This window comes from Megalobrama amblycephala, linkage group LG4, assembly GCF_018812025.1.
Source record: "Megalobrama amblycephala isolate DHTTF-2021 linkage group LG4, ASM1881202v1, whole genome shotgun sequence".
In the NCBI taxonomy this organism is placed as follows: domain Eukaryota; kingdom Metazoa; phylum Chordata; class Actinopteri; order Cypriniformes; family Xenocyprididae; genus Megalobrama; species Megalobrama amblycephala.
Genome location: NC_063047.1, coordinates 812,417 through 829,384, shown reverse-complemented (window position 1 = coordinate 829,384; position 16,968 = coordinate 812,417). Strand labels below are relative to the sequence as shown.

The following is a 16,968-nucleotide window of genomic DNA, read 5'->3' as shown; positions in this document are numbered from 1 at the left end:
GACGCTGAGAGTTTAAGGCAGGGGTGGGGAACGTTGATCCTGGAGGGTTTAGCTCCAGTTTAGCTGAAAAACACTGAAAAAAACACTCACCTGCCTGTAAAGACCTTGATTAGCTTCAGGTGTGTTTAATTAGGGTTGGAGCTAAACTCGATGTTCCCCACCCCTGGTTTAAAGGGATAGTTCACCCAAAATGAAAATTCTGTCATCTGTAGCCAAACAGTTTTGGTCCCTGTATATTTTAAAGGTGCTGGAAAGTGATTTTAAATTATTATATATATATATATATTTAAAAGCACTTTCCAGCACCTTTAAAATAAAAAATTAATATTTTTAAAATAAAACACATAATATACTGTATAATAAATATACATTTTTTTAAACTATTTTCTTCTGTAAAAAATAAAGCACCTTCAAAATGAAAATAAATATAAAATAAATAAATATTTTAATAAAAATAAATATTTTATATATAAAATATAAATTTAAAAATAAAAACTAATATATATATATATATATATATATATAATTTAAAATCACTTTCCAGCACCTTTAAAATAAAAAATAAATATTTTTAAAATAAAACATATAATATACTGTATAATAAATATACATTTATTTAAATATTTTCTGTAAAAAATAAAGCACCTTCAAAATAAAAATAAATATAAAATAAATAAATATTTTAATAAAAATAAATATTTTATATATAAAATATAAATTTAAAAATAAAAACTAATATATATATATATATATATATATATATATATATATATATATATATAATTTAAAATCACTTTCCAGCACCTTTAAAATAAAAAATAAATATTTTTAAAATAAAACATATAATATACTGTATAATAAATATACATTTATTTAAATATTTTCTGTAAAAAATAAAGCACCTTCAAAATAAAAATAAATATAAAATAAATAAATATTTTAATAAATATATATATATATATATATATATATATATATATATATATATATATATATATATAATTCAAAATCACTTTCCAGCACCTTTAAAATAAAAAATAAATATTTTTAAAATAAAAAATATAATATACTGTATAATAAATATACATTTATTTAAATATTTTCTGTAAAAAATAAAGCACCTTCAAAATAAAATAAATATAAAATAAATAAATATTTTAATAAAAACTAATATATATATATATATATATATATATATATATTTAAAAATAAAAAATATATATATATATATATATATATATATATATATATATATATATATATTTAAAATCACTTTCCAGCACCTTTAAAATAAAAAATAAATATTTTTAAAATAAAAAATATAATATACTGTATAATAAATATACATTTATTTAAATATTTTCTGTAAAAAAATAAAGCACCTTCAAAATAAAAATAATAAATAAATATTTTAATTAAAAAAAAAAATATATATATATATATATATATATATATATATATATATATATATATATATATATATATATATATATATATTTTTTTTTTTTTTTTTTTTTTTTTTTTAAATAACTATACACTTATATTTATACTACAATAGATATATTTCACAGGCTCATAGCAACCAAGAACCAAAAGCAGTCTGTTTAATTGTAAAGGTCAAAGATGGTGTAAAATGGTCATGAAAAGTTTTTTTTGGAAACCTGGACTGTGATTTATAAGTGACTTCAGTGTTAAACGTGTAGAATATGAGAATACTGCATCTCTGTACGACACACACACACACACACACACACACACACACACACAGCACAGTGCTCTCACTGATCATGTGTGTTCTTCTCCTTCAGGCCCACAGAGATGAGATTCAACGCAAGTTTGACGCGCTGAGGGACAGCTGTTCGGTAAGTGTGCGCTTTCTGTGCTGAGATTTCCCACAATCCCCTGTGTTCTGTGGGCTATGGTTCTCTGCGGTTGTAGTTGAGATGGAAAGAAGCGCAGCAGAGGCATGTTGTGTTCGCTTGCATGATTTCAAGCTCTCCGTTTGGCTTGAGGATCCTCAGGGATTGGGTAGAGAGAAATTATTGATTAAAACAGCCGAAGAAAGAAGAGATCGAAACAGTTGGTATCTTCTTCTCTTGGCCGTGACACAACAGAGAATACCCAAAAATGTATATGTAATATTCCAGCAGTGTCCGAATAGAGAGTGATTATGCTAGATTGACTCTAATGAATGCAATGATTGTGTGTGTGATGGATGACCAGCATAATCATACATATTGAGGATGATGATGTGAATGAGTCTCTCTGTGTCAGGTGATCACAGACCTGGAGGAGCAGTTGACCCAGCTGACCCAGGAGAACGCCGAGCTGAACCGGCAGAACTTCTACCTGTCCAAACAGCTGGACGAGCTGACGGTGGAGAACGAGGAGCGACTGCAGCTCAGTCAGGATGTGGACCGTCTGCGCAGAGAGGTGGCCGACAGAGAGATGCACCTCAACAACCAGAAACAGGTGCGTCATGTTCACACACGAACTGATGGCAAAACTACTTCAAATGAACTCAATCCTGTGGAGTGAACCGGTTGTCTTTGCATTCACAGTTGCTTGAAAGTGGAGTCACACCTCTTTGTGGTCCGTTTTAATTCATCTCAGTCCGGTTTCCATTGCACACATTTGTACGCTTTTGTATCTAAAATCTACAAGGGAAAAAATATGCTGCATAAAATAAGGAAAATAAATCTTTGCATTCTGATATTGACATTTAACCCTGTGAAGCCTATTTATTTATTTATTTTTTTTAAATGGAACAGTTTATTGAGCCTTTAAACAAAATATATGCATGTGCAATTTTTTGAAGAGTTTCATATTTGATGCATCAGGCTTTTATGGCTCATTTAATGAGAATATAGAAGAAAAAAAATTAAATCAGAGGCCCAAACTGAGCAAAAATATGCAATTTAGTGCAGATGCTTGTATTTATATGGACAAAATGTTAGTGATCGACCGATTATTTATTTATTTATTTATTTATTTTTAGAACCGATACCGATAATTTTTGCATTTATGTTCCCGATAACCGATATGCAGAACCGATATTTATTTACTGTTATACTTCTTTTTTTGACACAATTACAACACCACTGAACTGAACAAACCATTTTATTTATAACTCCCTACTTGCATAGAAAACAAAACAAATCTTATTAATACACCAATACATTTTGTTAATTTTAATCTTCATATTGCAAAAATAATTTTATTTATAAAAAGCATCAGCAGCAACACTAATGTTAACAATAAGCAAAATAAATGTAGAATGTCTAATGTTTTCAAATGGAGAAAATAAATTAAAGACAGGAGTGATATCAATAATACTTCATTTTAAACTACAGTTTTAGTAGATTTATAAGCTGTTTAATAGGCTAAAGAGTGAAGAATAATAATAAATAACTGAATAATATTCTCTAAATATTGGAATACAACAAACAACACGTCATATTTTATTGCATTTCTCCACTGGTATGTTATATCAGAATTATTAATAATGTTTTTGTCATTCTAGATTATGAAATATCTGCTGATAAAGCGTTGTTTATCTATGCATTTACACAGAACTATACTCAAACTGAGATCGCTCGCGGAGATAATAAATAATTCATTTCCATAGAGTTGTTTACTTGGATGTTTATTAGCGAATTAATAGTTATATAGTAAATGTTTATATAATTACAGTGTTTTAAACAAGTGAATCTTGTTAAAAGTTACATGCGCTGGCGAGCATCAACCCGCTGAGTGAACAGCAAAATACAGACGACGAGAGAATTAAATTCAGCGCTTTTTTGGGACAGGACTTGACGGATTATCTTATGTGACTCCGTGATCTCTATTTCTTAGAGACAAGCTGCATAAACTAGCTACATTTCAGACATTTATCTAATTTGTGCATTAATGGTTATGTTATGTTAAATAAAGTTTATTAATTACAGCAAAGCAGGTAAGTATACTTTACCTTTACCTCAATTCTCAAAACACCCACAAGATGGCGTCGTTTATCGGTAAATCCGATATTACAAAACCGATATCCGATTATGGTAAAATGCTTAAATATTGGGGAAAATATCGGTAAATCGATACATCGGTCGATCTCTACAAAATGTGAGATAAAATTTTGATGCTTGTGATGTAAATCAATGAGATCTTTATAAAAGTATAGCAGATACTTACATAAAATGCATATAAATATGAAAATCTGCCAATAATATCTTAGCAATACAATGATGATTGAGAGATGAACAAATAAACCTTCCTCAAACCCTATCTGATACTCGTGATTTTTCTAAAAATGATGTCTGGATAATCAAGTAATTGATGATTTCAAAGTTGTTATTTTTTTAAAATATCTGGTTGAATAAAAAAAATCAAATGTCATACATAGTATAACCACTAGATGGCAGCATAGGCCTATTTTTAAACAGAAAACCTGTTGCTGAAAACACAGGTATTATTACTTTTAGTTGGTATTGCATTTAGATGTATATATTTCGACATGTTTGTACAGTTTGTAAACCCCCTGAAGCTCCTCCATCTACAGTGTGTGTGTGTGTGTGTGTTTGCAGAACATCGAGACCCTGAAGACCACGTGCAGCATGCTGGAGGAGCAGGTGGTGGAGCTGGAGAGTCTGAACGATGAGCTCCTGGAGAAGGAAAGGCAGTGGGAGAACTGGAGATCCGCTCTGGAGGACGAGAAGAACCAGGCGGAGCGCAGGACCCGAGACATGCAGAGACTGCTGGACAACGAGAAGCAGAACAGGTGACGCAAGCACATGGTTACACATAGTTACACCCCTCCCCTCCCCAGTTGGGCCCGATCCCTTATCACAAACCCCCTTGAAGTGTCATCATGCTGTGGACTGGCTTAAACTCGACACAGTTTTCTCAGTAGGCAGTGTGGTTTGACGTGTCTGTGTTCCTCCAGGTTGCGAGCGGACCAGCGCAGCACAGAGTCTCGGCAGGCGGTCGAACTGGCCGTACGGGAACACAAGGCCGAGATCGTGGCTTTGCAGCAGGCCCTGAAAGAGCAGAGACTGAAAGCAGAAAGTCTGTCTGATACTGTGAGTTACACACACACAATGTTTTATCATGGTTTGCTCCGGCCCTCCGTCTGCGATTATTAATATTCATGCCAATATGGAGTTTAACAAGCCACGATTAGCCGCTACAGCTGATGGAGATTAATTAAACACTGAGGTGCACATGAACACGTCACTGCACATTAGCCGAACACAGTGAATAACAAAACCCTTCTGTTCCCTCAGATCAGCACTTCTGTTTGACGCGTTGATAGGTTGTTATGTGTTGTTTATTGTGTTGTGGTGGTGTTTTCAGCTCAATGACCTGGAGAAGAAACATGCCATGCTGGAGATGAACGCGAGGAGCCTCCAGCAGAAACTTGAGACGGAGAGAGAACTCAAACAAAGACTCATGGAAGAGGTGAAAAACACACACTTGTGTATCTGCTGTATATGGAGACCGGCTGTAGACTTGAATTGTTCTCAAATTATAATAATATAATATATTGTATAGGCAAGGCAAGGCAATTTTATTTGTATAGCACATTTCATACACAATGGTAATTCAAAGTGCTTTACATAAAGAATAATAATAAAAATAGAACACAAGGAATAGAAATAACAGTAAAAACAGAGAATTTTACCGCAATATTTAAAATGCATTAAAAGTCAGAATCAAGATGATATATAAAAGATATAAAATACATATATTACAGTATATTATAATATAATAAAATAAAATAATATTTAAAACATATATATGTGTAGAATATATGCAAGAAATAATATACGTGTCCTCAATTTATAATTACAGACACTATTATATAATATTGTACATTATATATAATGTTTCAAACATATGTGTGTGTGTGTGTGTGTGTGTGTGTGTGTGTATATATATATATATATATATATATATATATATATTATATATATATATATATATATATGCAATATAATATATTGTATTTCATATGATAAAATAAAATATATGCAAAATAATGTTATATTAGAAACATATATGCATGTAATATATATGCAAAAATAATATATGTTCTCAAATTATAACTTTACAGACCCTATAATTAATATAAAATATTGTATAATATATAATTTAATAAAATAAAATATATGCAAATTAAAATCACATAAAAATCATGTATAATATATATGCAATAATTTACATGTCCTCTATTTATAATTACATATATATATATATATATATATATATATATATATATATATATATATATATATATATATATATATATATATATATATATATATTTCAAATACACATTTATATAGTATATTCAGTATAAATTCAACATAATATACAAAAATATTTAAAAAAGTTATATATTAATATTAAAAACATATAATATATGCAGTATGCAAAAATAAAAATTGTTCTCAAATTATTTTACAGACCCTATAATATAATATAATATGCAAAATTGAGTAAAATCATATTAAAAATGAAAAATCATATTAAAAGCATATAAAAAATATATGCATCATATATGAAATAAATATCTATATGTTCTCTAATTATAATTACATACTCTAAAATATAATATTATATTGAATATTATAATATAAAAAAATTAAGATAAAGCAAGAAAAAATATATAATTTATTGTGCAGTATATATGTAAAATAATTAAAAAAATATATATATATTTATTTAATTATTTATTGTATTTTACACCTGGTTATACTTTAAGTCTGTTATGTTCCAGTTTACACTTGCTGTTAACATCTGTATCAGGTGAACAGACAGACATTTGAGATTTGCAGTATAAACTCTAATGCGTCCCAGACCACAGTGATGGACCACCTGCTGATCTAAAAAATCTCCTCGATCACAATGACTGTAAAATACATGTTGAAAATGACAGAAATCAAACACATATAAGCACAAGATATCACTTTCCTTTTTCCTTATGACAATATTAAGTTGTGATTTATGTAGTCATTAAATCATAGATCTTTTGAAGTGTTCACATATTACTAAAAGGTCTTTTCTGGACTGTGTGTGTGTGTGTGTGTGTGTGTGTGTGTGTGTGTGTGTGTGTGTGTGTGTGTGTGTGTGTGTGTGTGTGTGTGTGTGTGTGTGTGTGTGTGTGTCAGCAAGGGAAACTGCAGCAGCAGATGGACCTGCAGAAGACTCATATCTTCAGACTGACGCAGGGGCTGCAGGACGCGCTGGACCAGACCGACCTGCTCAAGACGGAGAGAACCGACCTCGAGTACCAGCTAGAGAACATCCAGGTGTCAACACACACACACACACACACACACACACACACACACACCAACCACCTCAAGACACGATATACGTCACATGAATCATCTCTGTTCAAAATGGAACAATGTATCCCAGTATAAACAAACAGATGAATGTTCTAATATATATTTATTTACTTACTTTCAACAGCATTTGCAGTTTAACTTTAACGTTGACACATATTTCTGCGTGAAACTGAAAATGTGGCATGAATAATGTGGAACAACAGATTGACATAATTATATTATTGTAATTATATTTGGTTCAATCATGAAGGATGAGCTGTAATATTATCAGTGGACTTAGTCACGGAAAACCTGAAAATAAATCAATAGAAAATAACTCAAGTGAAGTCACAGAAATTTCTGTAGTAAATATATATTTTTCCATTTATTCTGAGCTCTAAAATGTTTCACTTTGTCTTCATGCTCTTCCTCCTCGTCTCTCCTCAGGCCGTCTACTCTCACGAGAAAGTGAAAATGGAGGGAACCATCTCACAGCAGACCAAACTCATCGACTTCCTGCAGGCCAAGATGGACCAACCAAGCAAGAAGAAGAAGGTATGAGAGACAGGGGCTGTTTCCATCCTTGTGTTCTTGCTCTACGTCATCATCAACCGTTGAAGTTCAGTTCCATTTCTCAAGAACGCAAGAACAGAGGACATGTGAAAGTACCCGGATGTGTTCTTGATATCGAGGATGCATCAAATGCAGACTTGAGAGAATCGAACCGTTAAAAATCCCAGAAGACACTGCGGGCGGTTGACATACGGAAGCCTGCAAGCTTTAAAGTTCTCGTTCTCACTTATGAGATTCCCGCTACAAGCTCGCAAATACATGACGGCTCGTGAAGGTAAACATTATTAAACATAATTTTAATAAAGTGATTTATTAAATATTTTTTAGACCCCAAACGACGTTTGCTAAAATTAAAAAAAAAAATCTCTTTGTCTAAATGACATGAAACGTTGTACAGTGGTTAACACTTTCTAGATCTACAAATAAAAAAAAAAAAATTGGAGTGATATCTTGTTTTTATGGTAGTGTAGAAAAAAAGTCACACTCAAAGTCTTCGGGGTCTCCAGAGACCCCAGGCAACAAAATGTAATTTTTTAACAAAATAATTGTTTTTTAAAAAACAAATGTAATTTTACTCTGTTTATTAATGTTTTTACCCCACATTTGTGCAGTTTTTGGAGGATTTATCATATCTTTTAAATTTATATAAATAAATTAAAAAAATGTTTTTTTAAATAGGTTTTTATACAAAAACAGCTTTTTATGTAAAGTACACTTTATAAAAGACCCACATTTGTAACTTTCATTCATGGGGATAACATGGATAATTTGACATGGTTTAGTGTGAGATTTTTGCCCATCTTTTGGAAAATGCAGTTTTAAAAGTTAAAAATGATCACTTTATCCAGTAGATGGCAGCAGAGCTCCACTATTTGCTATTTGACTGACTGAAAGACTCTTTTCACAAGTATTTTCAGCTGGATTCATATCTAAATATTATGAAATCACAATTATTACTTTTTGTCAAAGTTTAGGATTTTTTTTTTGTACTGAAAAAATGAGTTTTTCAAAAATGTTGATTTTGAGGATGCAAATTAAAATAAAATTAAAATCACATAAAAATTATATATAAAATATATGCAATAAATATGCAATAATTTGCATGTCCTCCATTTATAATTACATATATATTTCAAACACACATTTATATAGTATATTCAGTATATATTCAACATAATATACAAAAATATTTTAAAAAGTTATATATTAATATTAAAAACATATAATATATGCAGTATGCAAAAATAAAAATGGTTCTCAAATTATTTTACAGACCCTATAATATAATATATATGCAAAATTAAGTAAAATCATATTAAAAATGAAAAATCATATTAAAAACATATATATGTATCATATATGCAATAAATATCTATATGTTCTCTAATTATAATTACATACTCTAAAATATAATATTATATTGTATATTATAATATAAAAAAATAATTGTCATAATTGTGTTTTGATAATATTTAGATATGAATCCAGCTGAAAAAAACTTGTGAAAAGAGTCTTTCAGTCAGTCAAACAGCAAATAGTGGAGCTCTGCTGCCATCTACTGGATAAAGTGATCATTTTTTACTTTTAAAACTGCATTTTCCAAAAATCTCACACTAAACCATGTCAAATTATCCATGTTATCCCCATGAATGAAAGTTAGAAATGTGGGTCTTTTATAAAGTGAATTTTACGTAAAAAGCTGTTTTTGTATAAAAACCTATTTAAAATAATATTTTTTTAAATTTATTTATTTACATTTTAAAAATATGATAAATCCTCCAAAAACTGCACAAATATGAAGTAAAAACATTAATAAACAGTAAAATTACATTTGTTTTTAAAAATAAAAACAATTATTTTGGTACAAAATTACATTTTGTTGCCTGAGGTCTGTGGAGTCCCCAAAGACCCTGAGTGTACTTCCCAAACGAAGACCGCACAAGAGTTAATAGGTTGTGACATTTGTTTATGTTGCATTTATTGTGCATTAGCTGCTCCTTATAATATGCTGAGACGGTCAAGATCGCAGCACATCTCAATTCTCACAAGGATGCGTTCTGTGTCCTCGCGTCCTTCTGAGTTCGTTCTCTCAAGGTCACCTGGCAAGACCGGACTCCACGAGAACGCAAGTCTGTTCTCTGCATTCTTGGAATTGAGAAACAGCCAGGAAGAGATGGAGGATGAGAGAGAGACGAGATGAGGATGTTAATGAGCCCATGACAGCGGCGCGTCTCCTCAGGGTGTCCCAGAGTTCATCTCATTCATAAAATCTCATTACAGGCTGATGTGTGTTTAACACTCTCAGTGTGTGTGTGTGTGTGTGAATTTTTATGTTTGATTTAGTCTAGAATGAACCATTTCTCTGTTTTACACTTCTTGCGGAATAATTATTATTATTATATAATATTATTTTTTAATGTTTATTAAAGTCTCTTCTGCTCACCAAGGCTGCATTAATTTGATCAAAAATACAGTAAAAATTGTGAAATATTATTCCAGTGTAAATCAGCTGTTTTCTATGTGAATATATAGTAAAGTGTAATTTATATCCAGTGATCAAAGCTGAATTTTCAGCATCATTACTCCTTTAATCCTTCAGAAATCATGTGTTCTTTGTGTGGACCTTTGAAATAATTTAAATAATTTGGCGACGTGATAATGTGGTCAAACCCTGCCTGAAACTACTTTATCTGTTCATTTACTGAAAAAAATCATTTTAAAACATTGGCCAGCCAATCAGAATCAAGCATTCAACAGCCCCCTTGTGTATATATTAATACTAATGGTTATCGGTCATAATATGAACAAGATTGTCAGCTGTTGTGTCATGTGCTCTGTGTGTTTTAGGGTATATTCGGTCGTCGCCGTGAGGAAGTGGGCGTCACTGCTAACGGTGCCACCGCCGTGTCGTCTCAGCCCGCCATGCCTCTCCAGTACAGCGACATGAAGTCGGCGCTGGAGAAGGAGAGATCGCGCTGCTCGGAGCTGGAGGAGGCGCTGCAGAAGATGAGGATCGAGCTGCGCTCCTTACGGGAAGAGGGTGAGACATTCAGTATGTCTTTCCTTTCACTCCAACAACTCCATGTCACAAACAGTATAGTGGAGATTCATGTTGGGATTGTGCAGTATCCGTCTTGCATGTTCCCTTCAGAAGATGGTCATGTGGTTTGATGTTGCTGAGGATCTTCTCTGTGTCTCTCAGCGGCTCATTTTAAAGCGCAGGAGCACGTGGCTCCGCCCACGCCGGCGTCGGCCCGTCAGCAGATCCTCATGTCGGCCATCGTGAAGTCTCCGGAGCGGCAGCCCAATCCCAGCAGCCTCCTGAACCCGTCCACCTCGGCCCGGCGCAAAGAGAGCTCCACGCCGGAGGGTCAGTACAGTCACGTGACCCTGAAATGAGTCCAAATACAGTTATGTGATTGGTGGTTTCTGAACATACTGATAGAATGAAGTCTTAAAGGAAGATCTGGTCTTAATGTGAATGATTCATCAGCGCAAATTATTTAAAAATCAGCTCCAAACTAAACAGGATCCCAGTCGTCTCTAGATGAGGAATATTTCAGTAGTTCTCTCTCTGTCGCTGGTTCTGTCTCTCTTCATGTTTCTGTCCTGCACTCTTGCTTTCTTTCTGCGTCCTGCTCCGTCGAATCTGAGAGCTGTTTCTCTTCTGCTCTTTCAGAGAAGAGGAGGGTGACGTTTGAAAGTAAGTGTCTTTCTGTCTTCATCTCCGTTTCTGTCACTCATCATCATTTGCTGTCGCTCTGAGATCAGCTCGGATGTAGTTTAGGGTTGATGGGAGTCAGATCTGATGATGAAAGACACAGCCTAGCAACTGCATAGCAACACCTTGGCACTGTAGCATCATGGGTTTTGCACAGGCAGATGTTAAAAGAGTTTTAATTGCAGTTTGAACTACATATATGAAATTAGTCATTAGTTTCTCATTCTAGTTTATGCTTTTATTTTCAAACACTTTCTCATGTTTGATTTGTGCAGTTTAATATTTTTTGCTCTCAAGATTTCTGCTTTTCCATCTTTCTTTCATTCTTGAGGCTGAAGCGCACGGATCTGCATGTGACCGTCTTCACTCTCTTGGCTTGTTTTGCTCAGATAGAGACGGATTTGCACATGGTTTTGTTGTGGTCGATGAGGCCGTCGCTCTGCTGCTGGACTGATGATTTCTGACATCATTCACACTCAAGAGGACATTATTATCCCACACTAACTGTGTGTGTGTGTGTGTGTGTGTGTGTGTGTGTGTGTGTGTGTGTGTGTGTGTGTGTGTAGAGTACGGCCGGCGTGTGAAGGAACGAATGCACCACAACATCCCTCATCGCTTCACAGTGGGGCTGAACATGAGGGCGGCAAAATGTGCTGTCTGTCTGGATACTGTTCACTTCGGCCGACAAGCTGCAACGTGCCTGGGTATGAACACACACACACACACACACACACACACACACACACACACACACACACACACACACACACAGAAGATAGACACAAACACACCTGCACACAAAAAACACACACTTGCACACACAGAAAAAACACACTCGCAGAAAACACACACACAAAAAACACACACTTGCACACACAGAAAACACACACACCTGCACACAGAAAAAACACACTCGCAGAAAACACACACACAGAAAAAACACACACACAGAAAACACACACACCTGCACACAAAAAACACACACTTGCACACACAGAAAAAACACACTCGCAGAAAACACACACACAAAAAACACACACTTGCACACACAGAAAAAACACACTCGCAGAAAACACACACACAAAACACACACTTGCACACACAGAAAAAACACACTCGCAGAAAACACACACACAGAAAACACACACACCTGCACACAGAAAAAACACACACACAGAAAAAACACACACCTGCACACAGAAAAAACACACTCGCAGAAAACACACACACAAAAAACACACACTTGCACACAGAAAAAACACACACACACACAGAAAACACACACACAGAAAACACACACACCTGCACACAGAAAAAACACACTCGCAGAAAACACACACACAGAAAACACACACACCTGCACACAGAAAAAACACACACACAGAAAACACACACACCTGCACACAGAAAAAACACACTCGCAGAAAACACACACACAAAAAACACACACTTGCACACACAGAAAAAACACACACACAGAAAAAACACACACTTGCACACACAGAAAAAACACACACACTTGCACACACAGAAAACACACACTCGCAGAAAACACACACACAAAAAACACACACTTGCACACACAGAAAAAACACACACACAGAAAAAACACACTTGCACACACAGAAAAACACACACACTGCACACACAGAAAAAACACACACACAGAAAACACACACACCTGCCACAGAAAAAACACACTCGCAGAAAACACACACAGAAAACACACACTTGCACACACAGAAAACACACACACACAGAAAACACACACACCTGCACACAGAAAAACACACACACAGAAACACACACACCTGCACAGAAAAAACACACTCATAGAAAACACACACACAGAAAACACACACACCTGCACACAGAAAAAACACACTCGCAGAAAACACACACAGAAACACACACACCTGCACAGAAAAACACACACACAGAAAAAACACACACACTGCACACAGAAAAAACACACTCGCAGAAAACACACACACCTGCACACAAAAAACACACACTTGCACACACAGAAAAACACACACACAGAAAACACACACACAAAAACACACACTTGCACACACAGAAAAAACACACTCGCAGAAAACACACACACAGAAAACACACACACCTGCACACAAAAAACACACACTTGCACACACAGAAAAACACACTCGCAGAAAACACACACACAAAAAACACACACTTGCACACACAGAAAAAACACACTCGCAGAAAACACACACACAAAAAACACACACTTGCACACACAGAAAACACACACACCTGCACACAGAAAAAACACACTCGCAGAAAACACACACACCTGCACACAAAAAACACACACTTGCACACACAGAAAAAACACACACACAGAAAACACACACACCTGCACACAAAAAACACACACTTGCACACACAGAAAAAACACACTCGCAGAAAACACACACAAAAAACACACACTTGCACACACAGAAAAAACACACTCGCAGAAAACACACACACAAAAAACACACACTTGCACACACAGAAAAAACACACTCGCAGAAAACACACACACAGAAAACACACACACCTGCACACAGAAAAAACACACTCGCAGAAAACACACACAGAAAAAACACACACTTGCACACACAGAAAAAACACACACACTTGCACACACAGAAAACACACACACCTGCACACAGAAAAAACACACTCGCAGAAAACACACACACAAAAAACACACACTTGCACACACAGAAAACACACACACACAGAAAACACACACACACCTGCACACAGAAAAAACACACACACAGAAAACACACACACCTGCACAGAAAAAACACACTCATAGAAAACACACACACCTGCACACAGAAAAAACACACTCGCAGAAAACACACACACAGAAAACACACACACCTGCACAGAAAAAACACACACACAGAAAAAACACACACACCTGCACACAGAAAAAACACACTCGCAGAAAACACACACACCTGCACAGAAAAAACACACACACACACACACACACACACACACACACACACACACAGAAGATAGACACAAACACACCTGCAAACAGAAAACACACACTTGCACACACAGAAAAAACACACTCGCAGAAAACACACACACAAAAAACACACACTTGCACACACAGAAAAAACACACGCAGAAAACACACACACAAAAAACACACTTGCACACACAGAAAAAACACACACACTTGCACACACAGAAAACACACACACCTGCACACAGAAAAAACACACTCGCAGAAAACACACACACAGAAAAAACACACACACAGAAAACACACACACCTGCACACAAAAAACACACACTTGCACACACAGAAAAAACACACTCGCAGAAAACACACACACAAAAACACACACTTGCACACACAGAAAAAACACACTCGCAGAAAACACACACACAAAAAACACACACTTGCACACACAGAAAAAACACACTCGCAGAAAACACACACACAGAAACACACACACCTGCACACAGAAAAAACACACACACAGAAAAAACACACACACAGAAAACACACACACCTGCACACAGAAAAAACACACTCGCAGAAAACACACACACAAAAAACACACACTTGCACACACAGAAAAAACACACACACAGAAAAAACACACACTTGCACACACAGAAAACACACACACTTGCACACACAGAAACACACACTCGCAGAAACACACACACAAAAAACACACACTTGCACACACAGAAAAACACACACACAGAAAACACACACACCTGCACACAGAAAAAACACACTCGCAGAAAACACACACACAAAAAACACACACTTGCACACACAGAAAACACACACACACAGAAAACACACACACACCTGCACACAGAAAAAACACACACACAGAAAACACACACACCTGCACAGAAAAAACACACTCATAGAAAACACACACACAGAAAACACACACACCTGCACAGAAAAAACACACTCATAGAAAACACACACACAGAAAACACACACACCTGCACACAGAAAAAACACACTCGCAGAAAACACACACACAGAAAACACACACCTGCACAGAAAAAACACACACACAGAAAAAACACACACACCTGCACACAGAAAAAACACACTCGCAGAAAACACACACACCTGCACACAAAAAACACACACTTGCACACACAGAAAAAACACACACACAGAAAACACACACACAAAAAACACACACACCTGCACACAGAAAAAACACACTCGCAGAAAACACACACACAAAAAAACACACACTTGCACACACAGAAAAAACACACTCGCAGAAAACACACACACAAAAAACACACACTTGCACACACAGAAAAAACACACTCGCAGAAAACACACACACAAAAAACACACACTTGCACACACAGAAAAAACACACACACTTGCACACACAGAAAACACACACACCTGCACACAGAAAAAACACACTCGCAGAAAAAACACACACACAGAAAACACACACACCTGCACACAAAAAACACACACTTGCACACACAGAAAAAACACACTCGCAGAAAACACACACACAAAAAACACACACTTGCACACACAGAAAAAACACACTCGCAGAAAACACACACACAAAAAACACACACTTGCACACACAGAAAAAACACACTCGCAGAAAACACACACACAGAAAACACACACTTGCACACACAGAAAAAACACACACACTTGCACACACAGAAAAAACACACACACTTGCACACACAGAAAACACACACACCTGCACACAGAAAAAACACACTCGCAGAAAACACACACACAGAAAAAACACACACACAGAAAACACACACACCTGCACACAGAAAAAACACACACACTTGCACACACAGAAAACACACACACCTGCACACAGAAAAAACACACTCGCAGAAAACACACACACAGAAAAAACACACACACAGAAAACACACACACCTGCACACAGAAAAAACACACTCGCAGAAAAAACACACACACAGAAAACACACACACCTGCACACAAAAAACACACACTTGCACACACAGAAAAAACACACTCGCAGAAAACACACACACAAAAAACACACACTTGCACACACAGAAAAAACACACTCGCAGAAAACACACACACAAAAAACACACACTTGCACACACAGAAAAAACACACTCGCAGAAAACACACACACAGAAAACACACACACTGCACACAGAAAAAACACACACACAGAAAAACACACACACAGAAAACACACACACCTGCACACAGAAAAAACACACTCGCAGAAAACACACACAGAAAAAACACACACTTGCACACACAGAAAAAACACACTCGCAGAAAACACACACAC

The 16,968-nt window shown here is 35.2% G+C and overlaps 1 protein-coding gene across 8 annotated transcripts in view; it reads left to right on the top strand.

Moving 5' to 3' along the window:
• Positions 1–16,968, top strand: part of cita (citron rho-interacting serine/threonine kinase a) — a 103,075-nt gene that overhangs the window by 62,678 nt on the left and 23,429 nt on the right. For 5 of the 8 annotated variants that reach the window (XM_048186692.1, XM_048186689.1, XM_048186688.1 and 2 more), the window contains exons 24-34: positions 1,809–1,862; positions 2,275–2,472; positions 4,578–4,771; positions 4,937–5,072; positions 5,347–5,451; positions 7,164–7,304; positions 7,773–7,880; positions 10,746–10,938; positions 11,101–11,268; positions 11,578–11,601; positions 12,186–12,323. In XM_048186692.1, coding sequence (XP_048042649.1) covers positions 1,809–1,862; positions 2,275–2,472; positions 4,578–4,771; positions 4,937–5,072; positions 5,347–5,451; positions 7,164–7,304; positions 7,773–7,880; positions 10,746–10,938; positions 11,101–11,268; positions 11,578–11,601; positions 12,186–12,323 — 1,459 coding nt within the window. The remainder of the gene's footprint in view (positions 1–1,808; positions 1,863–2,274; positions 2,473–4,577; positions 4,772–4,936; positions 5,073–5,346; positions 5,452–7,163; positions 7,305–7,772; positions 7,881–10,745; positions 10,939–11,100; positions 11,269–11,577; positions 11,602–12,185; positions 12,324–16,968) is intronic. The other 3 variants (XM_048186694.1, XM_048186693.1, XM_048186690.1) reach the window with 1 other exon arrangement.